We start from the raw sequence: 23,520 nt of genomic DNA on the forward strand, positions 1-23,520 counted from the left end.
TATCACGGCCTTCGGGGAATCGCGAACTGGAGGGCCTCATTTACTGGACAAGAGGGAGGTTCAGCATTTTGGCCAATCGAAATGCGTTTTCACTTCGAACTTCGACACCATCGACTTCGGTGTTCGACGACCTGCTGCCAAAAGAGCAGATTATAGCTGATTTCTCACCAATCACAGAGAGGCATTTTCGAGATGAGGCATGCCGATTGGTTGAAATCCAAGACACGAAACGTCAGCAATAAGCTGACCACATTGTTTTTTGGCGCCAAACAAGTCAATCTCGCTGCGTACACAATATTGTCATTCGACTACTCTACTAACTAGAAATTTCTTTGCATCAAGGCGCCCAGGGTACATGTATTAGCCCCAGCATTTATATAAAACGATGGTCATCTTGTGGACTTCAGGCGTTCAAGGTCACGACTTCGCGGCCACTGCCCCGCACGAGTAGCACCGCCGGTAGGTGCTGTGTCAGCGCTTCAACGTACGTCACAACTAGACACGCAACGGGGTGGTGACGATGCCTTCTCCGAGAAGAAACTCGTACAGCAGAGTGCGGGGACGCCGATGAGGCGCGGGAGGTTCACCACGACGAGCGATGCGTCGCCCGAGTGCTCCTACGCATCGTCAGCATCCTCTTCGCTACCCTATTCAATGAAAACGAACAAGCATGTGCTGGTTCATGAGCTGGGCGTGCACGAGGCGCGTGTCGGACGAGGTCGGTGGTGGCGACGCGGCAAAGCGCTTCCCGCGGGACCGCTCGTCGTCGTCGATGGCCGTGCCCACGTTGCTGAGGTCGTCCACGAGCTGCTCGTAGCCGTCGCGGATGGCGAAGGACATGGTCGTCACCTGCGCGATGTGTGGGCTCAGTTCGATGTGTATGTTTATGCTGTGTACCTGTTTATGCTGTGTACCTTCATGGCGGCAAGCGCTTCCTTCTTCTTCAACAACTCGTCCTTGGTGCGCTTGATGAGGAGCGACGAGATCGTTGCATTCCGCAGTGGCACGACGTGGACCTCTGCTTCAATGCGGACCCCTTCTAAAAAGTCGGCGAGGCGCGCCGCAATCTACTGCATTGATGAGACACAACGTGCATCGTTGCTCCGCGCACCTCGCCAGCATCTTCCTTCATCGAGACAACCGTGAAGAGCCGAAGCTTGCTCTTGCGCCATACGAAATGCAACCGAAGAAGGTACGGGATCTAGGAGTATGGATTCGAGACGCAGGAGGGTAGAGAGATCCCAACCAGTAGGAGGAGCCCGCCGTCATGGAGGACCCACCAAATGTCGACCGTGCCGCGCCGACTGTCGTCGTTAGACGGAAAGGAGGCGAGGCCTTTGGCCAGTAGCAGCGCTTTCTTACAGTTGATGATCTCGTGGAGCATGTCAACATAGTCGTCAAGAAACGCAGGGTCGCGCGTCGCAGCCGCTTTGGGCCAACCAAGCAGCACCGTGTTGCTGCGCAGCGGACCCATGCCCGAGGCTTCCGCGACGGTGCCCATGCTCTTGAGAATGTTCTTGCATGCGTACACGTGACCGAAACCAGCGATGTGCGCACCAAGCAAGTGCGCTCGGAGTCGGTGCGTGGCTTCCGACGCCACATCGTACGTCGTGTCGTCCTTGCCTGCGAGCAAGTTGACGACCTCGACGAGCCCCTAAACACACCCGATTTAAAACGGAATGCAGTAGTGACCGAGTGTACGTGGCCCTCTTTGAGCTGGCTCGCAAAGTCGAGCAGTCGCGGGCTCGACGGGAGACTGCGGGCGTTCGTTTACAAAAGACTAGGATTTGGGGCCGCCAGTTCTTTGTGTGCTCCTCGTCCTCCGTTTGGTTGAGGCACTGCAAGAGCCAGCACGCCTACCACGCCAATTTGAGACTCGAGGCGATCGAAGAGCTTGAGAATACGAGTTCGAGGTGCATGCCCCGAATCGACGAGCCCCAGTCCTTCTTGAAGCCGAGGCAGCGCACGTAGAGTCGAATTAGAACGCAGAGCAGGATGGCCAAGATGGCTTTGGTCCACGAGAAGAAGAGCATGAGGCCGATGCTGCCCATGCTACCGAGCAGCGCGGTCGACCAATGAAAGTAGTGCCTAGACCACAACAAAGTTCCGCGTAGAGAGGGATCTTAGTACATACCACTTGGGACGAAAGCCCGGGGCGTGGCCCAACGCCATCGAAAAGCACGCAAAATTGAGCGTCGCGCACAGCATCAGACTCGACATGGTCAGGAACGGCGCTAAAAAGTCCAGGTTCCCTAGGAATGGACAAGTTGTCATACAAGAAATCGCGTTTTCGAAATGTCGCGATGGGGATTCTACCAGCAATGCACGGAAGACACGACATAGCGAGGATCAACCCCACGGCCTTTCGTGGCTCGTCCGAGTCTTTGGCCGCGAACGGCCGCAGAAATGGAATCACATTGTCGTTGGCCATGGCCGCGAGCATGCGCGGGTGCCCCGTGAGGTTTTGAAGGGCGCCGCCAATCGCACTGAAGAAGATGCCGAGGTTGATGAGCTGCTTGGTGGGCCACGCGACCGTCGATAGAATAAACTTGTCTGTTTTGAGGACCTACGCACTCTCCATCAATTTTTGCATCGGGAGGGGAGGGAGGGCACGTGATTGGGCATCGTACTGCCGACCGAGATGACGCATGCCAAGTTGAGGACGAGCACCGTGACCATGGCCGCTGCCAACCCATCGTGACGATCCGAAACCCATACGAATTGTATACATGTACCTAGGGTGCCCAGCGGAATGGACCGCGACGGTGTCGCCAAAACACCGGATCTATGCAGTAAGAATGTCAATGACCTCGCTCTTTCCGAGCCATTGTCGTCTGTCTGCGCACCGCATGGCCCCGGCCATGTAGCCCGTCGTGCCAGGATACACCACGGAGATCATGGTGGTCACTGTCGGCATGATGCCGGTCGTTGGGTCTTGCGTGAAATTGGTGTGCGCATTCTCAAACCATGCAATTGGCGTCGACGATGCACTACGCATCGTATCTATAAAGAAAACGACCCGTAAACGACGCGTCTACCTCGGAGTCGCAACAAGGACCAAAAGCCCAAGGAACGAGCTCGCAATCGAGAGAGTCACCATGATAAAGCACCCAAAACCGACCATAGCGATGTACTTCATGCCTAATTGCATGTTGGCATGCAGAGGACTCGATTCACGTACCAACACCGGCAATGGCGCCGAGGACGGCCAGGAGAATGAGCGCTTGGAGGCGATGATCCGCCACGATCCACTGGCTCGTATCAAAAATGTTGGCCAGCGTCTCGACGGCGCCAAGCACCGTGAACGCGATCGCAAACGACGCCCCGCAAAACACGAGGAGGCCCACCGAGAGGCCCGTCTCTATACAACAAGAGAGAGTGTCTAGCTGCATGCACTTCGTAGCGGTACCAATGCCAATCGTGCGCGAAATCAAGTAGTAGACGCCACCACCCGCGATCTTGCCTAGCGACGATCGTGGAAGGATCGGACCGTAGACGACCTTACCGTTTGTGACGAGCGCGCAGATGGAGAGCGCTGTCAAGTAGCCCACGGACTGGCACATGACAAAGAGAAAGCACGTGAGCGGTACACCCGCTTGGCCGGTGACCCATGGCATGCGGCAGAAGAAGACGACACCAATAAGGGTCTGGAGACAGGGCAGGTACACGCCGTGAAGCGTGCCCTGCTTCGCATGTTTCTTGGCTGGCGAGCTCGTCGGAAGCGTGAGTGCAATGTCGCCAGAGCACTTGGCGAGCGCGATCGTGCAGCTCTCGCGGGCAGCTTCGTCCTAGCCAACACCTTAGCCAATGGCTCATGCTGCGAGCGCATGCGCACGAAGAGGCCATCGTCGGACGTGATGTCGCACACGGCCTCGGCGGCCCGCGTCTCGCCCAGGAGCGCTTCGTCGTCCTGCCCCATCGTTGAATTTGGATGTGGGAAGATTGACACGTTCGGAAATGCACCCAATTACAACCAATCCGATCGCGGGATTCCTGGGTACCCAATCAGAGAGCGCGTTGGTGAAACCGACCACGGCGACGGTTTCGCTTGACAAGCAACGTTGGACGCGGTCTCGTTGAAGTTCTTCTGGGAGCGAAACTCTGTTTGGTCCGATACATAAAACCTGTTGTGTTATACGTTCACAAGTAAAACTGAAGCGTTCCGAGCTCGGGCTGTTCCGCGACAAAATGATCGCTTGCGTTTCGCTGAGCCGCAATCTTCACGTGGTAGCGTGCCAAAGCGCGCAATGCTGCTAGAGGGAGTGCTCAACATGCGAGTGCATGCATTACATTTAAATGCATGAAAAGAGAGCGGACGATGTACATTAGTGAGAGACAAATCTATACATAGTACATCTGATTGCGTTGTGCAAGCTCCTTCGTAATGACGAGCGTACCGGTTTTGGCCAAGATGGACTCAATAGTGTGGTCAGAGAAAGGCTCTGCGTTTCACGCGATGGCTCGTCGCAGAGAAGGTCGAAAGTGCAAACACCAACGAACCGGCCGTGAGTGCGACAATATTCGTACCGCGCAAGTGCACACAAGGGTGAGCTGTTGTCGACAAACCAGCGCGCCAAGCGTCCTGAAAGCACACGCCAATCTAACGACAGCCGACGTCGGTAGCTGGTCGGACACTTCCGAGCGACATATAGCAGAGTTTGGCAAGGCAAGTCGGAGCTGAGCGGAAAGCAAAGCGTGATAATGACCGTTGCGAATGGTTGGATCCGTCGATGAGACGGTTGAGATACCAGAAAATCAACAATGCGATGGTGCACGACGACCCGCCGTTTGAACGCCCCGTCCCACGCTGCCCCCACCTCGTGAGCCCTGAAGAAAAGGCAGTTGGAGCACCGATAGAATAGCGCCGGCATTTGTCGATTTGAATCCAATGGCAGACGGCAACGACGACGCATCGGTGGTGTACGAGACGCTTGTGGATCTACCCGCGGCAACGTTTCCGACGGATCCTCAAGAAATCTACCGCGTCCAGCTACACGCGCCGCATGACCGGTACGTCTTCAAGCTCTGGCTCGAGTCGACGCGATCGAAAGAGCAGTGGTAGACGCAGAGAGAGAGTTTTCGTTGGCTAAATGCGTGCATTTGCTAGGACAACGCGTGTGACGGACCTCCGCGAGCACGCGCCGGACGCCGTCATGCTCCCGCTGTCCATCGTCCTGAGTTGCCTCGAGGTTGACACCTCATTGCTGAGATCGTACAATGTATGCTATGCGATTGTAGCGGAGTCTAGTCGAACAGGCGCACGTGGATGTATTGCCTCGGAGCGATGGGTCGTTGAGCTTGAAGCTGACGATCGAGGTCGAATTTGCGGCCCCGATCGTCTACGTCTTTGACATGCCCACGGTGGGTGTCGACCTCGTTCACATCCTTGAGGCCAAGATGCGCGACTGCGACGCTGCGATCGGAGCCCTCTCAAGCAGCTCCAAGTCAAAGGACGTGGTCATCGCCAAGCTCTTTGGTATGCTCGAGTCGGTCAAGACAGACGTTGCGCAGCTGCGTGGCATGGTGGGCCGTGACCAAGAGCTGGCGGCAGTCATGCCACACGACGCAGTCCCGCAAATAGTCCTCCAAAGGACGTTCTGGTCCGCCAAGCAGCGCCCGTCGTTTTTGACGTTGACGACATGCCCCTGGCGCGCGACCGAGAAGAGGGCCAGCGGTACTTAAAGCGCGCCAAGAAAGACAAGCCGAGCACGTCGCCGACCGACAACGCCATGCAAGACAAGTAGCTCCAAACTAATTCTGCAATCTACTCTATTGATTTGTCGGTTATCGCGTCCATGGCATCGTCGCCAAACAGTGTTACCAAAGGCCGCCGTGCGACGTGATCACTCCACGCCCTTGCCGGCATGTGAGCCCGCAGCATTCGTGGTCGGTCTCATGGGACGAGACCACCGCTCGCGGCCCATGATAGCGGGCTGCTGATAAGACCCGAGAATACCAAAGGAAAGCTACCTGTGTCTTCATTTGTGTTTGTCGTTGCAGAGCTCGCACGGGACCGGTGTTTGTCCGTCTCGGTTGTGAAAATCTCCGTGTGTCACCGTGGCACACTACCTCTTTTGATAGTCGCAGCGACAATAGAAGAGACGTCTGTACACTGTGGTCGTCGACACGGCTCCCCGGGCACGTGTTCTCTTCAAGGCGAAGAGGGTGCCTCAAACACAGAAGTGTCGGCGACCTGGTGGTGACCCGCGGCACATTTCCCATATTTTGGCGCCAAGAAGCGATGGTGAAAGCCATACTGTATATCCTCACCGCCTAGAGTATTAGGGGTCCTAGCGATGGGTCAAGGGCGTGAATTACTAAAGCGTCTCCAATGGATGGCGCAGGCAATCATGCGCGTCTACCCTGATGGCCGCTCGCATGTGACGAGTGACGATCGCCATCGCGCCATCGATCTAGGAAACCGTTCTTAGGTTCTTATCCGGATGGTGCCGCATCCTCGCTTAAATTCGGCATGCCGATACACACCGCCTTCGAGACACAAGGCAGCTGGTGCGTCGCAGCCAGCGAAATCGCTTTGGCCCATGAAAGCTGGTTGCATACTAAATATACTAGCGTAAAGCCTGCCCTCCTAGTCTTCCGCATCATCGACAACATCGTCTGGTGGCTCGAAAGCGTGCTGGTGTGCAATTTTTACTCTGCCCCTCGGAAGCCATGAAGGAAGCTCGCAATGCAGCGCTTCAACGCTTCAAGCGAGTGGCCATCGCCGAAGATTCGAGGGCCGGCTGGTTCGTCACGGGTGCATGGGTGAGCCTGTACCAACGGGGATGCAAGCACTGCCGCACCCTTGCAAGACGCATTTCTGGTCCTGCCTTGCTTCCGCCAACGACGACAGGTTCAAATTTGCTGACCACCGTCAAGGCATGCTCGTGCGCAGACGTCGTGGCTACCGAGAACGTAGAACGACCGCATCAACATGCGTCTCCGTCACCTCGTGTTGAACGATGATGCCGAAAATACGTCCGGGTGGTTCAAGGATCCGCGGATAAATCCACGCATGTCCCACTTTGCCTCTGGCTGCCCACTTCTATGTGGCTCAAAGCACTACTTGATCTTTGTATGTGGCCACATTGACATGTCCCAACACGGAAATCCAGTGGCGATGGTTGCCATTTCGGAACCATCCATCCGCTTCGCAGTACTAGTCCTCGATGCTCTCCCGGTCCCTCCGCCCCGCTGGCCTCCGCTCGCTCCTTGCGCGCAGCTTGAGCCACAAGCCGTCCAAGAAGGACGCCTTCTCGATGACCAAGGTATGCGTCCTTTCTGCAGCCGCCGACTGACGCTGGACGTGTCTAGATTGTGGGCACGATTGGCCCCGTCTCGGAGAATGCCAAGACGACGCAGGAGCTCACGAACGCCGGTCTCAAGATCATGCGCATCAACTTCTCGCACGCGACGTACGACGAAGCACTTCTCCGCATGTCGCACCTCCGCGCGTCCAAGGGCGTGCATGCCAAGGCGACTGGCAGCGAGTTCAACGTCCGCGCTGTCCTTCTGGACACGCAGGGCCCCGAGATCCGCGGTGGCGCCTTTCCGGAGAAGAAGGTCGAGCTGCTCAAGGGCAACAAGATCACGCTCACGACCGATCTCCAGTACAAGGAGGCGAGCACGGCGGACCTCTTGTACGTGACGTACGAGCAGCTGCCGATGACGGTCAAGGTCGGCGACACGATCTTGCTCGACGACGGCCTCATCTCGCTCACGGCCGAGTCGGTCGACCTTGCGGCGGGCCAAGTGCACTGCCGCATTGAAAACACCGAGATGCTCGGCTCGCGCAAGGGCGTCAACCTCCCGGGCCTCGTTGTCGACCTCCCGGCGCTCACGGCCAAGGACAAGCAGGACGTCGAGTTTGGTGTCGAGCACGACATGGACTTTATCGCCGTCTCGTTCGTGCGCAAGCCCGAAGACGTCCGTGACGTCAAGGACTTTGTCAACTCGGTCATGCCCAAGTACTGGCCGTCGTCGCACCCGGCGCCGCTCATCATCTCCAAGATTGAAAACTACGAGGGCGTGACCAACTTTGACCGCATCCTTGAGGTCTCGGACGGCATCATGGTGGCCCGCGGCGACCTTGGCGTCGAGATCCCGATGCACCAGGTGCTCACGTGCCAGAAGGACATGGTGGCCAAGTGCAACGCCGTCGGCAAGCCCGTCATCGTCGCCACGCAGATGCTCGAGTCGATGATCCGCAACCCGCGCCCGACGCGCGCCGAGATCCTCGATGTCGGCAACGCCGTCTTGGATGGCGCCGACGCCGTCATGCTCTCGGGCGAAGTCGCCCAGGGCAAGTGGCCCGTCGAGTCCGTCTCGACCATGATGTCGGTCGTCAAGGAAGCCGACGCGTACACGAAGCGCGAGCAGTACAAGACGGACGCGCTCTCGCAGCAGGAGGCGGTCGCGAGTGCGGTCGCGACGACGGCCAAGGCGCTCCACGCGGCCATGATTGTCGTCATGACCGAGACGGGCGACGTCGCGCGCCTTGTCTCCAAACACAAGCCGAGCGTGCCCGTCATGTGCTACACGACGAGCCAGAAGGTCGGCCGCCAGCTCCAGGTGCACCGTGGCCTCTACCCGATCGTGGCGCCGACCAAGTGCAAGATGAACTTGCACGACGCGATCTTGACGGCCAAGAAGCTCGGCTGGCTCCACAGCGGCGACAAGGTCGTCATGCTCTCGAGCGACTCGGCCAAGCACGAGATGGGCCAGCAGTTCGTCATGCGTGTGGCCACCGTCGACGAAGCCAACTAAGCGCTCGCCGCTTGTAGTTAATAGTAATACCACACTTATGTAACACTCAACCGGCGCGGGACAGTGCAAGCACACGAGCGATGCTGCCCACGAGTACAGCCATTTAGGACCCTCCGCGGTCATCAAACTGACGTCATAAGAGCGACGGTGTTGTCGTTTTGCAAATGGATAACGTGGCAGCTACAACGTTGGTGGACGTTATGCTAGACCAGTGCGATAGCGACGTTAAGCTAGACCAGTGTGGTAGCACGTCAGGTCAGGGCAGGGGCTGTCAGGGCTCTAAGGTCAGAAGATGTAGTACTGGCATATTGAACATGAAGTTGTAAGCTGTGGTGCGGGAGTCACCTCATGGTATACAACCTGTTGACAGGTTCATAGACCGATTTTCACAAAATTTTAAAGGGTGTACCAAGATAAAATAAGTTAGGCGCGGCTGCTGCTAAATGTGGAGCACGGACATGTCGTGGGTAGACGACTTGGTTTGAATACGGTGCGTATCGCAGAGGCCGCCGCCGCGGTCCGTGCGGGGGCACCCTGCAACATGGCAGTGGCGGAAACCGCCGTGCTTGGCACAAAACTGGCCGCGCTGCACGCCTTTGAGACAGCCGGGCGACGCACAGCGCTTGCCGCCACCGTGTTTCGGCAATAGCCACCGCCTTGCGAGCTCTTGTCACAGCCGTCGGCGCCGCACCGGATGCCGCCGCCGTGGGCCTTGCAGAGCCCGAGCGTCTGAACGGCCTTGTTGCAGCCGTCCATCGAGCAGCGGCGACCGCCCCCGTGGGCGATGCAAAAGCCGCCTTTCTGAGGCCCACGCGGACATCCCGTGTGGCTGCAGCGCTTGGTACCGCCATGGGCCTTGCAGTGCCCTCGCCGCCACGGAATCGATGTGGCGCAGCCGTCCGCAAGGCAGACAAAGCCGGTTTCCAGGGCGGAGCCGAAATCGATGGCGGCAACGTCAGTCGTGTATGCGGGCTCGAGCGCCGAGACGCCGGGCGCGAACGCGCTGCAGATAAAGTGGATCTCGGCCACCGTGAAGAGCTCGGTCGTCGGCGGCGTCTTCGTCATGGAAAGCAAAGTCGTGACTGATTCTTCTTCGACCTAATAATCCCGGGAGGCGGCGCACCCAGATTCACCCAGCGTCGCGCCAGCTTTGTCGCGCCGGCCATGATTAGCGACCGCTTAGTTGTCATACACCTGCCAGCTGGCGTCGGGCACGAAATGGATGCCCGTCACAGAGTACTACACTAGGATGGATTCCCTGGAGCTTGTCGGTCGAGTCGCAAGTATACCGAAAGTGCACATAACGAAAAACAGCTACAGCTACAGCTACAGCTACAGCTATAATCCAAGGGTCCGCGTAAACGTCAAATCGTTTCCACGCCAAGTGTCGGCGCGTCGATCCAAACGGTGCGCGTCACGTTGCCCGATTACGCATCGTGCGCACGCGCTCGCGTCATGCAACAAAAGGCGCCACCACGTGATGGATCGCTGCGACCTATACAGCCACATGGCCACTTTGAAACTCCGTCCGCAGGTCGCACCGTCGCACCGTCGCCGCTGCTTTTTCACGTTCCTCGTGGTCTCGGTAGCCCACGAGGCATTTTGTGTAGTACAACCTGACCTGTCGCCCGTGAAGGCGATCCCTGCCCTGCCGTTCGAGTCGTCCATAGAGTGATTCATCTGTTCATATTGGTCGTGAGCTGTCATTCCTGGTGGCAGACATGATGGTTGTTGTATTTTAGGCGGATTGGTAATCGTACTAATATCTGTGCGCCATTGACGACTGGGATCGCCTACAGGACGGCGCCGTAGAGCGTATCGACGTTTGACGTCTCGGCCATGCGGTCGATTGCGAGTTCAAAGTGGTGCATCTCGACGACGGTCGCGCCGTGGCGCACCGCTAAGAGCGCCGCTTCGTTCACGAGGCACGCGAGCTGCGCGCCCGACGAGCCGTCGAGCTTGGGGTTCTTGGCAATCGCGCTGACCGTGACCGTCAGTCCAGCCCGAATGCGCTTCATGTGCACGCGCAAAATGGCTTCGCGCCCTTTGGCGTCCGGAAGCCCGACGTACACGTGGCGGTCAAAGCGGCCGGGCCGGCACAGCGCGGGATCGAGCACCTACGGTCGACTTTTATTCGATGCTGGCTTCTCGCTAGTACGGTCGTACATGCGGGCGGTTCGTCGCCGCAATCACAATGACACCTTCCGTGTGGCCCTCAAAGCCGTCCATTTCCGTCAAAAGCTGGTTGAGCGTCTGCTCGCGCTCGTCGTTCGAGTTGAGGCCGCCGCGCGCCTTGGCTAGAGCACCGATAATTAGTGCTGTGTCACCATGAAGACGAGCGTACCGAGCGCATCGAGCTCATCGATGAAAATGATGCATTTTGGGTGCTGCGACGCCTGCGTAAAGAGGTCGCGGACGCGCGACGCGCCGCGCCCGACGAGCATCTCGACAAAGTCGGACGCCGAGCAGTAGAGGAACGCGACGCCGGCTTCGGCAGCAACTGCGCGCGCCAGAAGGGTCTTGCCTGTCCCCGACGGACCGCAGAGCAGCACACCCTAGCCCTAAGCTGCAGCCGCCAGAGACTAAACCATGTACGTACCTTGGGAATCTTGGCACCAATGGTCTCGTAGCGCTGCGGCCGCTTGAGAAAGTCGACGACCTCCTCTGCAAGATTGTGTGTGATATGATGGTTGGTTGCTACTTGATGGCGCGCTTACCGAGTTCTTTCTTGGCCTTGTCAATACCCGCCACATCCGCAAACGAGATGCGCTGCTGCTTGGCGGCGTCGGCGTTGAGCTTGCCGCGTTTCATGCCGTCTTTGCCAATGCCAGGCTCGGACCCGCCCATCATGCCTTGGAGCATGCGGTACGTCAAGCCCAAGTACCTAGAGTTGCATGCGTCGTATGAGGACGAAGGCGATGAGGAGATGAGCTATGCAGTGAGGTACACGATGGGGATGACGGCGAGGAGCACGGGCAGCGCCTTCTTGCTCAGCGACGGCTGCATCGTCCCAAAGTCGATGCCGTGCTTGCACAGAATGTCAACAATGTACGACTGGTCCGTGCGCGGTGGCACAATGATCCTAGTTCATGCCGCTCGGATATGCGGCTCGTAGCGCGATCGCAAGTTGGTACCGGTAGGACTGGACGCCGGACGCAAGGCTCTGCTTGAGTGTCACCTGCGCCGACTAGGATGAGGCCATGCTAACCGATAATGGGCGACAGACCTGGAAGAACTCGCCGGCAAGCGAGACGTGTTGGATGTTGTTGCTCATCGCGTCCTTGAGGAAGGTGCTAAAGAGGAGCGTCGGGCGCGGCCGCCACTGCGCCACGCGCCGCAGCATGCTCGCCAGCGTGAAGACGGCCAGCATCGCGTACGTCTTCCAGCTCATGTACCGCGCCGACTTTTCCCAGAGCGCGCGAAGCATCGCGACGACGGCCATGCTGCCACCAAATGCTTTGTTGATTTGACCGCTTGATAAACAACCTCTACAACACGATAGGATCGCCAAGACCCCTATAGCTTGATATATAACACCATTTCACATAATGATTCGTATACACATGCCACAGATACACGAAATAGTGTTTATTTGACTTTGCATACACAGATCTGCAACGCGTTTCCTTTCGGTGCGTTGCCGCTCCTAGCGTCGCCAGTGCGGAGCAAGCGCAAGGTGATCGTGGCAAGATTGCTCTCCCCATGTACTCCAAAAAGGTTGTCCAGTGGTGTATTGGGTGCAAAATCAAACGAGAAATCGGAAGCGGCAGCGGGAAGTGATGTTCAAGGCCGAGACAGCTGCGGATTCTGAATGTACCTAGTCTCCGTGCCTAGTCTCCACTGTCCAGCACTCCCGTAAAGCCGCCACATTCGAAAGATCACTGCAGCTGGCAAGCTCGCTACCACGCTGAAGATCGCAACGAGGTGTGCGGATTGGGTAAAAAATCTACACCTCGCCCTTTTGATTCGCTACAATTCCATGAAATTGTGGCTTCAATGGCCCTTTTTATCATACGAAACGACGGCATAGGACGCCGCCTGGCGAGATGCTTGCGTGGCGCGCTGCGACGTCGGCCGACGTTCGCTGCGCCCTTGACGACGACGTACCGATCTGCCAAGGCTTCTGCAGATTATCATTCATTGATGTTGCTCTGGCGCGCTGCAACTTGAATGTAGCGGTGCCATGCAGCGCAAAATGGACGGACGAGATTCAGCAATCATTGTCTTTCTGCGTGCCCTAGTTGAAGATGACGGCGCGATGCTGGTGCAGTTACTCACACCGCGAAGCGCGCCGAAGCATCATTCTTCAATCCAGCGGTTGTGTGCATTTACGTTCGACCTCGGTCGTGGCGCAAGCGTCTTGGGCGCTTCATGAACACGCGATGCAAGCACGACGCGCAAGCCCGCGCCAGTGCGACACGGCGTCTAGAGTACGAATCGGCCTCAGCACTTGGTGGGTCGGCGCGTTCCCAAACCAATCAACGTGCCCCTATGTAAGCTGTAATGCTCCGCCTGGGCAAATCAGGCGCAAGCGTGTGTCACAGCTGCGTGGCTCGTTGGGCGGACCATAGTCATTAGGTAGAACGATCGATGCGTCGGTGGCTGCTCGACGCCGACTCGAACACCACGCTGGTCGTGCCAACGACGGAGCCGCCGCCCGTGGCGACGAGCAATGAAGCGGGTTCGTCGCCGAGTCAAGGCTCGAGCATCATGCTCACGTTGTGCATTGCCGGTGTCGTCTGGGTCGTCGTGCTTGTCGCCCTCGTCGTCTTCCGGCACAAGCGCAAGCAAACCAAGCTCGAGAGGCCGATGGCGATCAACATCGAGTGCAGCACGAACGGAACCGCGATCATGACGACGTTGCACCGGTTCCCTGTGCACACGCTCCCGCCGTCCGAGCGCAGCAACCCCATGAAGCGGTCGTCCCTCCCGCGCCTCCAGTCCTACGACGAGCCGCTCGACTACCACACGGTGACGTTTATCGACAGCCCGTGCACGGACGCCAACTCGTCGATGCTCAACGTCACGTACCACGAGTCGATCATCCAGAGCGAGCCGTCGCCGCCACTGCTCGAAGAGCTCCTCATCGAGGACGACGACTACCGGTCCGACGGCGAAGAAGGCAGCTCGGCCACGTTCTACAGCCTTGCCGGAAAGGAGTCGATCGACAGCTACGCCGATCGCACGGGCCGCTCCTGGGCGCAGTCGATTCAAAGCGCCGACAGCCAAGCGTCGTCCTCGGATGGCTATTTCACCATGTCCACAACGCAACTTCCGTCGCTTTAGATGCTAGGCTCTCAACCATTAACTTAACTTGTTTTATTATCCTCCTCGTTGCGATTAGGGTCTCGCCACCTCACAGCAAAGATGGGTCCAATTCCAGCGGCTTGGAGCCAGCGCCGCCGTCCGATGCTGGTCCCTCCAGACGCGTATTTCTGAACTGCGAGCGTCCACGGGTGGTGGGCGGCTGCTTCGAAGCGGTCGCCAGCAGTGATCTCATAAGCCAATAAAGATCGCCGGAGATGCGCAGGCAAGCCGACTGACCACCTTCGTAACGGCGCAGCATTGCGATTTTTAACATGCCCCTCGCACTGCGACGAGCCCTTGTCGAGACAGCGGCGCTGCCGCTCTCCGTTGTGCTTGGCTGCGTCCTTGCAGGGCTGCTCGTGCTACTGGCCTGCCTCGTCTGCTACCATTATGGCTACTGCTTTCGGCGTCGCCCCGCCACGTCCAGCCTCCACAAGCCAAGTGCGAAGAAGGCCCGGGATACGGAACCCACCGTCATGAACAACGATGGCCGCGACTCGATCTTCTTCATCCTTGGGGATACCAACACAGCGGCGATGGCGATGGCAGTGACCGACACAGACTCGAGCGACGCCGATGCAGTGGAACTCTGGTCGAGCGAGAACCGCTCCACGAACCGGTCGACCGACTTTTTCTTTGCGCCGCCCAGTGGCCACGAAAGCATTGGCTGCAACGTCGCGGTGGACATCTATGGCTCGTCATGGGGCAGCGCGTCGGGCCGCTCCAGCTACACGCTCTCTGAAGAGTCGGTCCTGTACCTCGAGAGCCGGCGGTCAATGGACGACGACTGCATCTCCGAGGGTGCGATGGACAGCAGCGAGTACTAGTCCAAAGTAGGCTTAGTACGACGTCGTTGCCACAACATTATTTAGCTCGTCAACACAGAATAAACACAACTGTCGCTCATCGCATTCTGCCGCCGACTTACTGCGCACGAAGAACTTGTTTCGGCAGCCTTCCTGCCCTCCACCGGTCGTACAGTGTACGGGATGCGTGGGCTTGTCGCAGGCAAGCAAGGCCCACGTGTGCGAGTCGTCGAACTTGCTGGCGATTGATCAGCACGCGTGCTTGCAAAAGGCAATTACAGCCCAACCGGAATGCCCTCGGCAGGCTGAAAGCACCAAGATCTTACTTGTCCTTGCGTCATCCAACAAACGCATTGGCGCAGACAGCCGATGCGCGAAAGTAGCACGTGACCGCTGGATCAGACGCACCAAGGATGCTGAAGGCGGGGGCCATTTCATCAAAACACTGTACTATAGATTTTGTATTGGACGTGACCTCCATCATCCACGACCGCATATTATCATTGCATGAGATGATGTATTGCGCGCCAATCCAGGATCGAAATAAACTGTTTACTCCCTGTGATTGGTCGATTCATCTCTTGACAACCATCGAACCGCTGTATCGCAACCAGCAGGTGCTGCGCGACGACGGCGTTGCCTCGCCCACAGCACGAGCGATACAGTGTACCGTTGCTGTAATCACGTTGAGCATACAAACCCCAAGCCAATTACAAGACTCTGCAACGACCAAGCCAGGATTTGAGACGCGCATCGCTTGCCAGCTGGGGTGACAGCACCCAGGTGACTACTTGTCTAGCCAGTCAGCGGGCCTGTGGACCAGGCGGCGCGTGAGTACGCGGCCACCTGGCGGCCTTTCTTTCGGCGGCTCGTTTCTCAGCTGCCTTCGTGTGGTGGACGGCGGCAGCGTCTTTGGCCAAATCCTATTTATCCAGAGCCAGTGCAACGCAGCTATGGCACGACGACCACGCGCAGTTCGCAGTGGCCTCCTCGTCCTCACCCTGCTCTTGATGCTGCAGCTCACTGCGGCCTCGAACAGTAACAGCACAGAGGAGGCCGGCGCTCTACTCAGTGACACGATTGCGCCACCAACGCCGACATCGACGAGTGCGCCAGCGATCCAGCGTGTGATAGTAGCCGAGGCTAGCCCTAGCGGGCCATGGAGCCTCACCAACATCTTGACGCTCTCGATTGGCTGCGTCGTGCTCATTGCGATTCTTGCAGTCGTCGCCGTCCGGGCAAGGAAGAAGGGAACGCGCACCGAGAAGATCGAAGCCGGGCCATACAGCTCGACGTATGTGGGCGACGGGTCGCTCTACATCCTTGAAGACCTCTCGCCGTGCCCTGTCATTAGCTTGCGCCCGAGCGCCGCGCAAGATCTGTACCAGCCGCCGAGCCTCCACGCGAAGCGAGGTCCGCTCCCGACGGTGTCGCCGTTTCTGAGTACGCAGCGCATGTACAACCCCGTGTCGCTCCAAGGTACCGTGTCATCGAACGCTGCGCCGGCACCGTACGTCATCGAGACTCCGGTGCAGAACCCAAGCCTCTCGGAGAGCATTGCGTCGTATCTGGACAGCCCGTTCCGGTTCCCATCCGAGTGCGAGAGCGAGACCACGCCCCGTGAGAGCGACGAGTCCCTCGAGAACTACGACTCATCATTTGGCCCGAATGATACTAGTACTAGCTTCACCAGCGTTAATCGCTATCGCCTGTAAACTCGCCACGTCATTAATGTAAGCCCTATTTTATTATGATTGAGATCCCGGGTTGGGCCGTCTTGCGATCTCTTTCCCAGCGCCATCTCCCTAGGTCTACGAACGCGCGGGGAGCGGCCATGATTGCGCCCCGCACACAGGCTCCTAGAGTTGCATACGAGGTAATCGCTTCCAAGGCACGAATTACGATGACCCAGGTAGGAATACAGCAAAAAATGCCACCGGCGTCCTTGAGCTATTATAATACAACGAAGCGAACGTTGGCGGGACCAAGCTGCGGGACAATATGGACTGTGCGTACTAATACTAGTTCCAGTTGTAAGCAAGGCCAACACCCCTACACGTCGTCGGAACTCGATCCCTGCTGCGTGCTGCTAACCCACGGCTTGCACTGGCCGAGGCGAATAATTCCTAGCAAAACAAATTTAATTCATACCTTATAATTCCTAGTAGAAATCGACTAATGGCTAGTACCTCTTGCTGGCGTATCCGGTTGGGTTTCCGGAATGTATCCGGAGGGTTCGATCGAGTAGAAGGAGAGGAAACGAAGCGCCATGAGCAACCCCGATCCGACCGCGCTGTCGCCGAGCCCGACCGACGGGATCACAAGCGTCCGCTTCAGCAGCGGCCCCGAAGACCACCTCCTCGTGAGCTCCTGGGACTGCAGCGTCCGCGTGTATGACGTCCCTAACCACCGGCTGCGGTTGAAGATGGAGGTCGGGAGCCCGGTGCTCGCGACCTGCTACGGCGCCGACAAGAGCAGCGCATTCAGCGGTGGCCTCGAGAGCTCGGTCCTCCTGCACAACCTCGAGCAGCCGTCCAACACGCACGCTACGCTCGGGTCGCACGCCAAAGCCGTGAGCTGCTTGCGCTACAGCGCGTCGACGGGGCTTGTCTTTTCTGGGTCGTGGGACGCGACCGTCGCCGCATGGGACGCCAAAGCCAGTGCCAAGACGCCGACGATGCGCCTTCCGCAAGACGGCAAAGTGTACTCGATGTCGATGCACGAGCACAGCCTTGTTATCGGGACATCGGCCAAGCAGGTCGCGCTCTTCGACGTGCGTCGTCCCGCAGCGCCGGTCGAGGTCCGCGACTCGCCGCTCAAGTACCAGATTCGCTGTGTTGAGATGATCCCGGACGGCCAAGGTACGCATTTGTCTCATCCATGCACGTACAAAGTCGTTCGACAGGCTACGTCGTGACGACGACCGAAGGCCGCGTCGGCCTCGAGTACTTTGACGCCGCCAAGAAAGGGTACGCGTTCAAGTGCCACCGACAAAAGGTGAGCGAGACCGATACGCTCGTGTACCCGGTCAACGCGGTCGCCTTCCACCCGACGTTTGGCACGTTCGCGACCGGCGGCTGCGACGGCGTCGTCAACATGTGGGACGGCGACAACAAGAAGCGCATTTGCCAGCTCGCCAAGTTTGGTGCGAGGTAGGCCCTCTTGCATCTCTGTTGCACGACCTTGTATGTGGCTAGCGTCGCGTCCATGGCCTTCAACCACGACGGGTCCAAGCTGGCCGTGGCGGCGTCCGACACGTACGAAGAAGGCCCGAAGGAGTATGCTTCCGCACCTTGTCGGTTCGTCGTCTCATCCCATCTCCGTAGCAATCAAGACGACACGGTGTACGTCCGGTCGATCTCGGAGGCCGAGGTCCGGCCCAAGACCAAGGAGGCATAAGCACAATGCACAATGCACACTTGTCGTTGATAGGAAGCGTGTCGCCTTATGCATAGTATCGAGGATGAGGATCTAGTGGCCGAGCATGTACTGGGCAGGGCGAATCACATACGCGCTGCCACTCTCGCAGATGCCGACGCCCATGTCCTCGTCCTCGGACGCGGAAACGATGTCGAGGCCGATCCAGCGCGAGTCGCCGCGGAAGCCGAGCCGGTGGTTCTGCTGCAAAATCGACGGCGAGTAGGCGGGCGCCGGCTCCTTGTGCTTTTGCTTCTTCTCTTTCGACGCGTCGTGCTCGCCGCACATGAGCTCGTTGTCGAGGCCCGCGACGTAGCAGAGCGAGCTCTGCGACGGCGAGAAGGCGAGGTACGCAATATCATACTTGAGCGGGCACCGCCACCTTGTCGCAGCAGGTGAGAGATGCAGAGGAGACGACGCTGTCGGTACCGGTTCCGGAGCTTCCACATGCGCGTGTCGTAGATGTACGCAACCTTGTCCTCGCCACCCATCGCGATCGAGTGGCCGTCGGGCGAGCACGCAATCGCGTACAAGCAGCCCTGCGACGGTGCTCCGTCTCGGGCAACGCGCTTGTTGCTCTTGGCGTCCCAAATCGAAAACTAGACGGTAAACCTCCATGAGCGAGAAGAGGAGACGCGCGCCTACTTGGTTGTACTCGGCCACAACGGCCGTCGAGGCAAGCGTCGGCGAGAAGGTCAGCGCGGTCGGGTGCATCACCGTCGGCTGCACCCACGTCGACTGCAGCGTCGTCGCATCAAAGAAGCGAAGTTCCTTGGCGAAAAAGTGCGCCGTCGCCACCACCTAACGATAGATGCAAAGCTGTATGTCTTGGCCACGCAACAGAGGCGGACGTACGCTGGACGACGCGGTCGGGTCCAAGGCAATGCCGGCCCAGCCCACCTCGGCGGTTGTCGACGCCGTGAGCGTATGGCTGTCGAACTTGTGCTGCTTTTGCTTCTTGCGCTGGGGACTGCCCACGTCGTCGGTCGAGCCTGTGCTCTTGGTGTACAGGAACGCGGCGCCTCGGGCATCGATGGATGCAATCAATGGGTCTACGCGACCATCATCATGAGCTATGAAGGGCGACGCGACGCAGCTGTCGTACTCGGGTGCGAGTCGGCGCGGGCGGCAATCGACTAATAGTCGAACACTGAGTCATCTCGCAGGACGATGAGACGGATACCTGAATCTCGTACTTGTGCACGGGCGTGGTCAAGAGCGCCTCGGACGCCATTGGCTTCATCTTGACAATGTTCGAGATGTTGGCACCTTGCGTGCCCTGCGTCACATCCGCCTGCTCGTCTGCGCTCAACGCCAAGTTGACGTGGCCTTCCAAGACGACTTTGCCCGTCGCGTAGACGAACGAGAAGCGGTCCAACGAAGCGTTCGTGCAGCGGAAGCGCGTCGGCTGGACGCTACCGGCCGAGAACTTGGCCTCGCTCAAGATCCCACGCTGGAGCGTCGCGAGCTGCTCCGTCACGGCCTCGTCCTTCTTGAGCTGCTTGCGCTCATGAGCAGCGCGGCCCTTCTTGCCCTTGTACTCGATGACGACGTCGCTGCTGTCGGCTTGCGGCGTGGACATTGTATCAAAATGGAACCTTTCAAATATAAACCTCTCAAATATAATAAAGTGAGTGGTATTGAAAGCCGACTGTTTTAAACCGCTCGAAACCGACCCGTCGTCGACGGCAAGCACTAGGCGGGTAGCAATGCACGCAGCGACTGTAAACTGGTTGGCGACAACTGCACCGCCTCGACCACGACCGTGATCTCCTCGCATCATCGAGGCGCGCGGCGCCGGTAGCCCGCGAGCCCTGAACCGAAGTGTCCAGCCGTGTCAGACTAGAGAGGCAACGGGGCAGCGTACTGCCTCGGTCTGTCCAACAACAGAGTCAGCTTGGTGTTGCACTGCGTGGCTAGAAGCAGGCGCGAAGGTGGACAACGTTTCTGCTGGTACAGCCCTACGGACTCGACCACAAAAGTGCTGCACACCTCGTCGATCCTACGACGCCCTTAGGTAGCAAGAGTGACCACATGTTGTACGTACTCGATCGGGTGTCAGCTTTGCAGACGGGTCCACACAGTAATGTACAGATTGTCCACGAAAATGATCCATGGCGATTCAGCGCTTCAACTTGAGGTGTTGTCAACGTGTTTAAAACACCGCGTGCGTGCGATCTGGCAAACACATGCAGTATCAGGTTTGAGAGAATCCGGCAACATGGCGCTGCGGAAGCGCAACAGCAGCAGCGCGACGAACCGCGTCCGCGACCTCCCGCTCTTCGTGGAGAAGGCCAAGGGCGACAAGGACAAGATGGTCGTTAACCTGCAGGTCATCGTGCTGGACATGGACGACCTCAATGCCAACACCGCCGCCTACGCCTCCGTGCTCATCGCCGACGAGACAGGCGCTGCCTCGATGCTCGTGAAGCGGTCGCTGGCGCTTGGCCTCAACTGCGGCGACATCCTGAGCCTCGAGAATGCGCAGCTGACGTTCCACAACACGCACTTGGTCGTGAGCCTCAGCGCCGCCGGACGCATCGAGCGCATTGGCGAGTATACGATGATCTTCAAGGAGACGCCCAACGTCAGCAACTACCTCTACACCAAGGACGCGTCGGGGCTCATGGTAGGTCGAGGCCAAACGACATGCATAGCTCTCATGCGTGACATCGCTAGGTCTTGGATCGTCGGCCAAAGCAGGTCCAGCGGTAAGGCAGGCCATGCCCTGTCGCTGTCTGCAGTACGATGCGACAACGATATATATTAATACTCCATGAAGGTGTGCGAAAGGGTTGCCAAAGCGCGCAAACGAGCGTGGCAAGCATGCACTGGTGGGTAGACCGGCTCCTGGCCGCGAAATGACCGAGCTTGGGACGCCAACATGATGAAACAGAGCTCGCCTTGGATGGACTGCTAGAACGACTAGCTAGCTTATGCGCAACTCGGTGGCGGTAGAAACCGCGCTGGGCTTAATTTAGTCGACGACCTACGGGGTATGTATGGGTATGCACTCGCACCGCAGCGCCAGCAAGCCGAGCTGCGCAAGAGCATCCGAGAGCTCCAGCAAAACCTGCTTAAAGATGCCCTGCGCCAGCGCAACCAAGCTATGCTGTAGACACCACCACCACCGACCGTGTGGGAATCTCATGGCGTCGTCAGGCAGCAGCTCGAGGCCATGCACGACGCTGCGATGGCCAAGCAAAAGGCAATGGATTGTCTACCTAAATACCTTGCAAGCTGATCGACCGAAGCGTAGCACGACAGCCACGTCGAAATGGCGCGGACGTTGGAGCGAGTTCTCGCCCAACAAGAGCACCTTGCGACGCTCTTAGGACAGAAAAATACAGAGCAGCCATCGCCCGAGACGAGCGATGACCGCGCCGCGTCGCCCCCGGCTCGACCCCACAAGTCGGCGATTCTGAACGCACCAACGTTGCCAGGTCTCGCATCTGGAGCGAGCGCCAAACGGCCTGGTACAAAGCCCACACCAACCTTTCGTGAGCCCCCGGCGCGCGTGGCGACAGCGACCAAGCCCGCCACCGCCGCACGACTGCCCTTGGACGACGATTTGGCGTGGAGCGAACTCGATGCAAGCGTAGCGCTGCTCTGCATACAACCGGAGCACGCGACGGAGGATCTTTGTAGCTGCTGACACTGCCGCCGGACGATCCAGACGACGACGTACTTGACACACGACGGGCGTCTCCCGAAGCCAACGAGGCCGTTCGTCCATCAAATAATGCTCCGCCTACGATTCTTACAAAGTCCCATTAGACACCGGCAGACGTCCGACGGCACAAAAAACTGCTCACCGTTCCGACCGACGACGTTGTGCTACGCCCCAAGTGGCGTCAGGACGCAGACGCGGCGGCTGGTGTCGTGTCGGCATTCGCCGAAGCGCCAATGCCGGTGCGCGCCCGAGTGCCTTTTTATGTAAATGACATATTGTGCATAGTTGCGGACCATTTTTCGATCGGCCGTGGTCGCCGTGCAATTTACGCGCCGGCTTCAACGACTCGCTTTTGAGCGCCAGCAATCGCAGCAAGCCGACGAAGCCAAGGTACCATACTAGCCCGATATGAGTCGGCGACGACATCCATCCAGGTGATGGCCAATATGCTTGATGTCTACTCGGAAGCGATTCGGTCGTGGCTGGCCAAAGACATGCGTCTCCCGGTGCTCTCGATTCTCCAAGTACGGCACCTACTTCTGTCACTCGGAACGCCAGTCTAGTACGCACAGTAGGACCCAACGCTTGTGCTATCGATGCGCGCCCCCGAGACGAGCTTGAAGAAGAAATTTGGCAGCCTCTTGGCACGCAAGCAAGCAAGCGCACCCGAGAGCATTCTCCAGCTCAAAGTACTCGACAATGTCTTTCCCATTTGTTAACATTGAAGACAGGTTCGCATCAAGGGTCTCGTCGACGCCCTTGTCAAGACGACGGAGAAGCCGATTCCCAAAGCCATTCTTCAGTTCCTCGCCAAGCTTACAAGCGATGGCGTCTACTTTCCACCCAACGTAACCACCACATCGCATGGAAAAGCGGTGATAACATCGTAGTACTTGTCGGCCACCGAGCGAGTGGGGCTCGAGTTTAACGCGCTCGGCGCGACGCGCAACATGGCGACCGACGCTCGCTTCGACCTCGTGGTGGTCGGCTTTGTCCTCGGACGAGTTGTCGTGCCGTACGTCGTGCTCCAGCCGTGGACAAGCGGCATTGGCGGCCGCGCGCGCCCCCACAAGCAAGTCGAAGCAAACCTCAAGCTCGTCGCCACGAGCCTCTACGTGCTATGCACGCGGCTGGTGCCGCTGCTGCCGGAGCCTGGCCTTGTGCTCGAATCAGAGAGATTCACCGACGACATGGCGATGCTAACACACGCGAGCAGCTTGTTCCAAAAGATGTCTTGCCGCTAAGCGACCCGGCATTTGATGCGTTCTGTGGCACCCAAGTGGTGAGCTTTGATGGGACGAGGTATATGACTTGTACGATTCTAGGAGCGAATGCGTTCGTGGCTGGAAGCATTGAGAAGGGTCGTTGCGGCATCGACCGCGTCGTCTGGCACCCTGGGGTCTGCCGCAAGCACAGCGAGCCTAGGGCAGGACGCGTCCTGACTATAACATCCTGAAACGTGCCTCCCATGTGCCACAGGAATCAAGAGTCACGAGGCATTGCGTCGCATCTTCATGCAACGTGTCAGGCTGCCGACGAGAGACTCGTTCG

At 58.3% G+C, this 23,520-nt stretch overlaps 13 protein-coding genes across 13 annotated transcripts; 8 read left to right on the forward strand and 5 right to left on the reverse strand.

Moving 5' to 3' along the window:
- Window positions 1–403: 403 nt before the first annotated feature.
- SPRG_13397 (hypothetical protein) lies at window positions 404–2,679 on the reverse strand (the record flags this gene model as incomplete). Its single annotated transcript, XM_012353220.1, has 12 exons — window positions 404–495; window positions 548–617; window positions 667–849; window positions 915–1,067; window positions 1,112–1,201; window positions 1,247–1,654; window positions 1,702–1,756; window positions 1,840–1,856; window positions 1,905–2,088; window positions 2,135–2,252; window positions 2,317–2,566; window positions 2,614–2,679. The coding sequence occupies 12 exons, from the start codon at window positions 2,677–2,679 to the stop codon at window positions 404–406; spliced, it is 1,686 nt and encodes a 561-aa protein (XP_012208610.1).
- Window positions 2,680–3,173: 494 nt separating this feature from the next.
- Window positions 3,174–3,919, reverse strand: SPRG_13398 (hypothetical protein; the record flags this gene model as incomplete). Its single annotated transcript, XM_012353221.1, has 4 exons — window positions 3,174–3,361; window positions 3,410–3,463; window positions 3,506–3,788; window positions 3,836–3,919. The coding sequence occupies 4 exons, from the start codon at window positions 3,917–3,919 to the stop codon at window positions 3,174–3,176; spliced, it is 609 nt and encodes a 202-aa protein (XP_012208611.1).
- A 791-nt stretch (window positions 3,920–4,710) lies between these two features.
- Window positions 4,711–5,783, forward strand: SPRG_13399 (hypothetical protein). Its single transcript, XM_012353222.1, has 3 exons — window positions 4,711–5,058; window positions 5,108–5,189; window positions 5,239–5,783. The coding sequence occupies exons 1-3, from the start codon at window positions 4,889–4,891 to the stop codon at window positions 5,680–5,682; spliced, it is 696 nt and encodes a 231-aa protein (XP_012208612.1). The 5' UTR covers window positions 4,711–4,888; the 3' UTR covers window positions 5,683–5,783.
- Window positions 5,784–7,139: 1,356 nt separating this feature from the next.
- SPRG_13400 (pyruvate kinase) lies at window positions 7,140–8,816 on the forward strand. The gene is made up of 2 exons (XM_012353223.1): window positions 7,140–7,268; window positions 7,315–8,816. Exons 1-2 carry the CDS (start codon window positions 7,170–7,172, stop codon window positions 8,764–8,766), a joined length of 1,551 nt encoding a protein of 516 aa, XP_012208613.1. The 5' UTR covers window positions 7,140–7,169; the 3' UTR covers window positions 8,767–8,816.
- Window positions 8,817–9,205: 389 nt separating this feature from the next.
- On the reverse strand, window positions 9,206–9,831 carry SPRG_13401 (hypothetical protein; the record flags this gene model as incomplete). Its single annotated transcript, XM_012353224.1, has 2 exons — window positions 9,206–9,352; window positions 9,385–9,831. 2 exons carry the CDS (start codon window positions 9,829–9,831, stop codon window positions 9,206–9,208), a joined length of 594 nt encoding a protein of 197 aa, XP_012208614.1.
- Window positions 9,832–10,476: 645 nt separating this feature from the next.
- On the reverse strand, window positions 10,477–12,208 carry SPRG_13402 (hypothetical protein; the record flags this gene model as incomplete). The annotated part of the gene is made up of 8 exons (XM_012353225.1): window positions 10,477–10,883; window positions 10,933–11,063; window positions 11,111–11,321; window positions 11,366–11,430; window positions 11,484–11,650; window positions 11,714–11,848; window positions 11,901–11,944; window positions 11,993–12,208. 8 exons carry the CDS (start codon window positions 12,206–12,208, stop codon window positions 10,560–10,562), a joined length of 1,293 nt encoding a protein of 430 aa, XP_012208615.1. The 3' UTR covers window positions 10,477–10,559.
- A 1,136-nt stretch (window positions 12,209–13,344) lies between these two features.
- Window positions 13,345–14,100, forward strand: SPRG_13403 (hypothetical protein). Its single transcript, XM_012353226.1, has one exon. The coding sequence runs from the start codon at window positions 13,357–13,359 to the stop codon at window positions 14,050–14,052; it is 696 nt and encodes a 231-aa protein (XP_012208616.1). The 5' UTR covers window positions 13,345–13,356; the 3' UTR covers window positions 14,053–14,100.
- A 245-nt stretch (window positions 14,101–14,345) lies between these two features.
- Window positions 14,346–14,900, forward strand: SPRG_13404 (hypothetical protein; the record flags this gene model as incomplete). Its single annotated transcript, XM_012353227.1, has 1 exon — window positions 14,346–14,900. One exon carries the CDS (start codon window positions 14,346–14,348, stop codon window positions 14,898–14,900), a length of 555 nt encoding a protein of 184 aa, XP_012208617.1.
- Window positions 14,901–15,832: 932 nt separating this feature from the next.
- Window positions 15,833–16,619, forward strand: SPRG_13405 (hypothetical protein; the record flags this gene model as incomplete). Its single annotated transcript, XM_012353228.1, has 1 exon — window positions 15,833–16,619. The coding sequence occupies one exon, from the start codon at window positions 15,833–15,835 to the stop codon at window positions 16,592–16,594; it is 762 nt and encodes a 253-aa protein (XP_012208618.1). The 3' UTR covers window positions 16,595–16,619.
- A 507-nt stretch (window positions 16,620–17,126) lies between these two features.
- On the forward strand, window positions 17,127–18,353 carry SPRG_13406 (hypothetical protein). Its single transcript, XM_012353229.1, has 4 exons — window positions 17,127–17,740; window positions 17,785–18,031; window positions 18,077–18,157; window positions 18,206–18,353. Exons 1-4 carry the CDS (start codon window positions 17,149–17,151, stop codon window positions 18,276–18,278), a joined length of 993 nt encoding a protein of 330 aa, XP_012208619.1. The 5' UTR covers window positions 17,127–17,148; the 3' UTR covers window positions 18,279–18,353.
- SPRG_13407 (hypothetical protein) lies at window positions 18,351–19,878 on the reverse strand (the record flags this gene model as incomplete). Its single annotated transcript, XM_012353230.1, has 6 exons — window positions 18,351–18,678; window positions 18,726–18,895; window positions 18,942–19,097; window positions 19,152–19,348; window positions 19,402–19,432; window positions 19,480–19,878. The coding sequence occupies 6 exons, from the start codon at window positions 19,876–19,878 to the stop codon at window positions 18,351–18,353; spliced, it is 1,281 nt and encodes a 426-aa protein (XP_012208620.1).
- A 624-nt stretch (window positions 19,879–20,502) lies between these two features.
- Window positions 20,503–21,102, forward strand: SPRG_13408 (hypothetical protein). Its single transcript, XM_012353231.1, has 2 exons — window positions 20,503–20,925; window positions 20,976–21,102. Exons 1-2 carry the CDS (start codon window positions 20,518–20,520, stop codon window positions 21,009–21,011), a joined length of 444 nt encoding a protein of 147 aa, XP_012208621.1. The 5' UTR covers window positions 20,503–20,517; the 3' UTR covers window positions 21,012–21,102.
- A 1,315-nt stretch (window positions 21,103–22,417) lies between these two features.
- SPRG_13409 (hypothetical protein) lies at window positions 22,418–23,438 on the forward strand. The gene is made up of 5 exons (XM_012353232.1): window positions 22,418–22,493; window positions 22,545–22,658; window positions 22,701–22,817; window positions 22,860–23,129; window positions 23,295–23,438. Exons 1-5 carry the CDS (start codon window positions 22,464–22,466, stop codon window positions 23,409–23,411), a joined length of 648 nt encoding a protein of 215 aa, XP_012208622.1. The 5' UTR covers window positions 22,418–22,463; the 3' UTR covers window positions 23,412–23,438.
- Window positions 23,439–23,520: the final 82 nt, after the last annotated feature.

This window comes from Saprolegnia parasitica (assembly GCF_000151545.1).
Source record: "Saprolegnia parasitica CBS 223.65 unplaced genomic scaffold supercont2.118, whole genome shotgun sequence".
NCBI lineage: Eukaryota > Oomycota > Saprolegniomycetes > Saprolegniales > Saprolegniaceae > Saprolegnia > Saprolegnia parasitica.

Bases quoted from the DNA above. Each gene is read 5' to 3' on its own strand.
- SPRG_13408 (XM_012353231.1), top strand. From the start codon at position 20,518: ATGGCGCTGCGGAAGCGCAACAGCAGCAGCGCGACGAACCGCGTCCGC. The intron at 20,926-20,975 runs GTAGGTCGAGGC...TGACATCGCTAG, and splicing joins AGGACGCGTCGGGGCTCATG to GTCTTGGATCGTCGGCCAAA.
- SPRG_13406 (XM_012353229.1), top strand. From the start codon at position 17,149: ATGAGCAACCCCGATCCGACCGCGCTGTCGCCGAGCCCGACCGACGGG. The intron at 17,741-17,784 runs GTACGCATTTGT...GTCGTTCGACAG, and splicing joins GATGATCCCGGACGGCCAAG to GCTACGTCGTGACGACGACC. The intron at 18,158-18,205 runs GTATGCTTCCGC...CCATCTCCGTAG, and splicing joins TACGAAGAAGGCCCGAAGGA to CAATCAAGACGACACGGTGT.
- SPRG_13399 (XM_012353222.1), top strand. From the start codon at position 4,889: ATGGCAGACGGCAACGACGACGCATCGGTGGTGTACGAGACGCTTGTG. The intron at 5,059-5,107 runs GTAGACGCAGAG...TGCATTTGCTAG, and splicing joins ACGCGATCGAAAGAGCAGTG to GACAACGCGTGTGACGGACC. The intron at 5,190-5,238 runs GTTGACACCTCA...ATGCGATTGTAG, and splicing joins TCGTCCTGAGTTGCCTCGAG to CGGAGTCTAGTCGAACAGGC.
- SPRG_13403 (XM_012353226.1), top strand. From the start codon at position 13,357: ATGCGTCGGTGGCTGCTCGACGCCGACTCGAACACCACGCTGGTCGTG.
- SPRG_13400 (XM_012353223.1), top strand. From the start codon at position 7,170: ATGCTCTCCCGGTCCCTCCGCCCCGCTGGCCTCCGCTCGCTCCTTGCG. The intron at 7,269-7,314 runs GTATGCGTCCTT...GGACGTGTCTAG, and splicing joins ACGCCTTCTCGATGACCAAG to ATTGTGGGCACGATTGGCCC.
- SPRG_13409 (XM_012353232.1), top strand. From the start codon at position 22,464: ATGCGTCTCCCGGTGCTCTCGATTCTCCAA. The intron at 22,494-22,544 runs GTACGGCACCTA...TACGCACAGTAG, and splicing joins CGGTGCTCTCGATTCTCCAA to GACCCAACGCTTGTGCTATC. The intron at 23,130-23,294 runs GTGCTCGAATCA...GTACGATTCTAG, and splicing joins TGCTGCCGGAGCCTGGCCTT to GAGCGAATGCGTTCGTGGCT.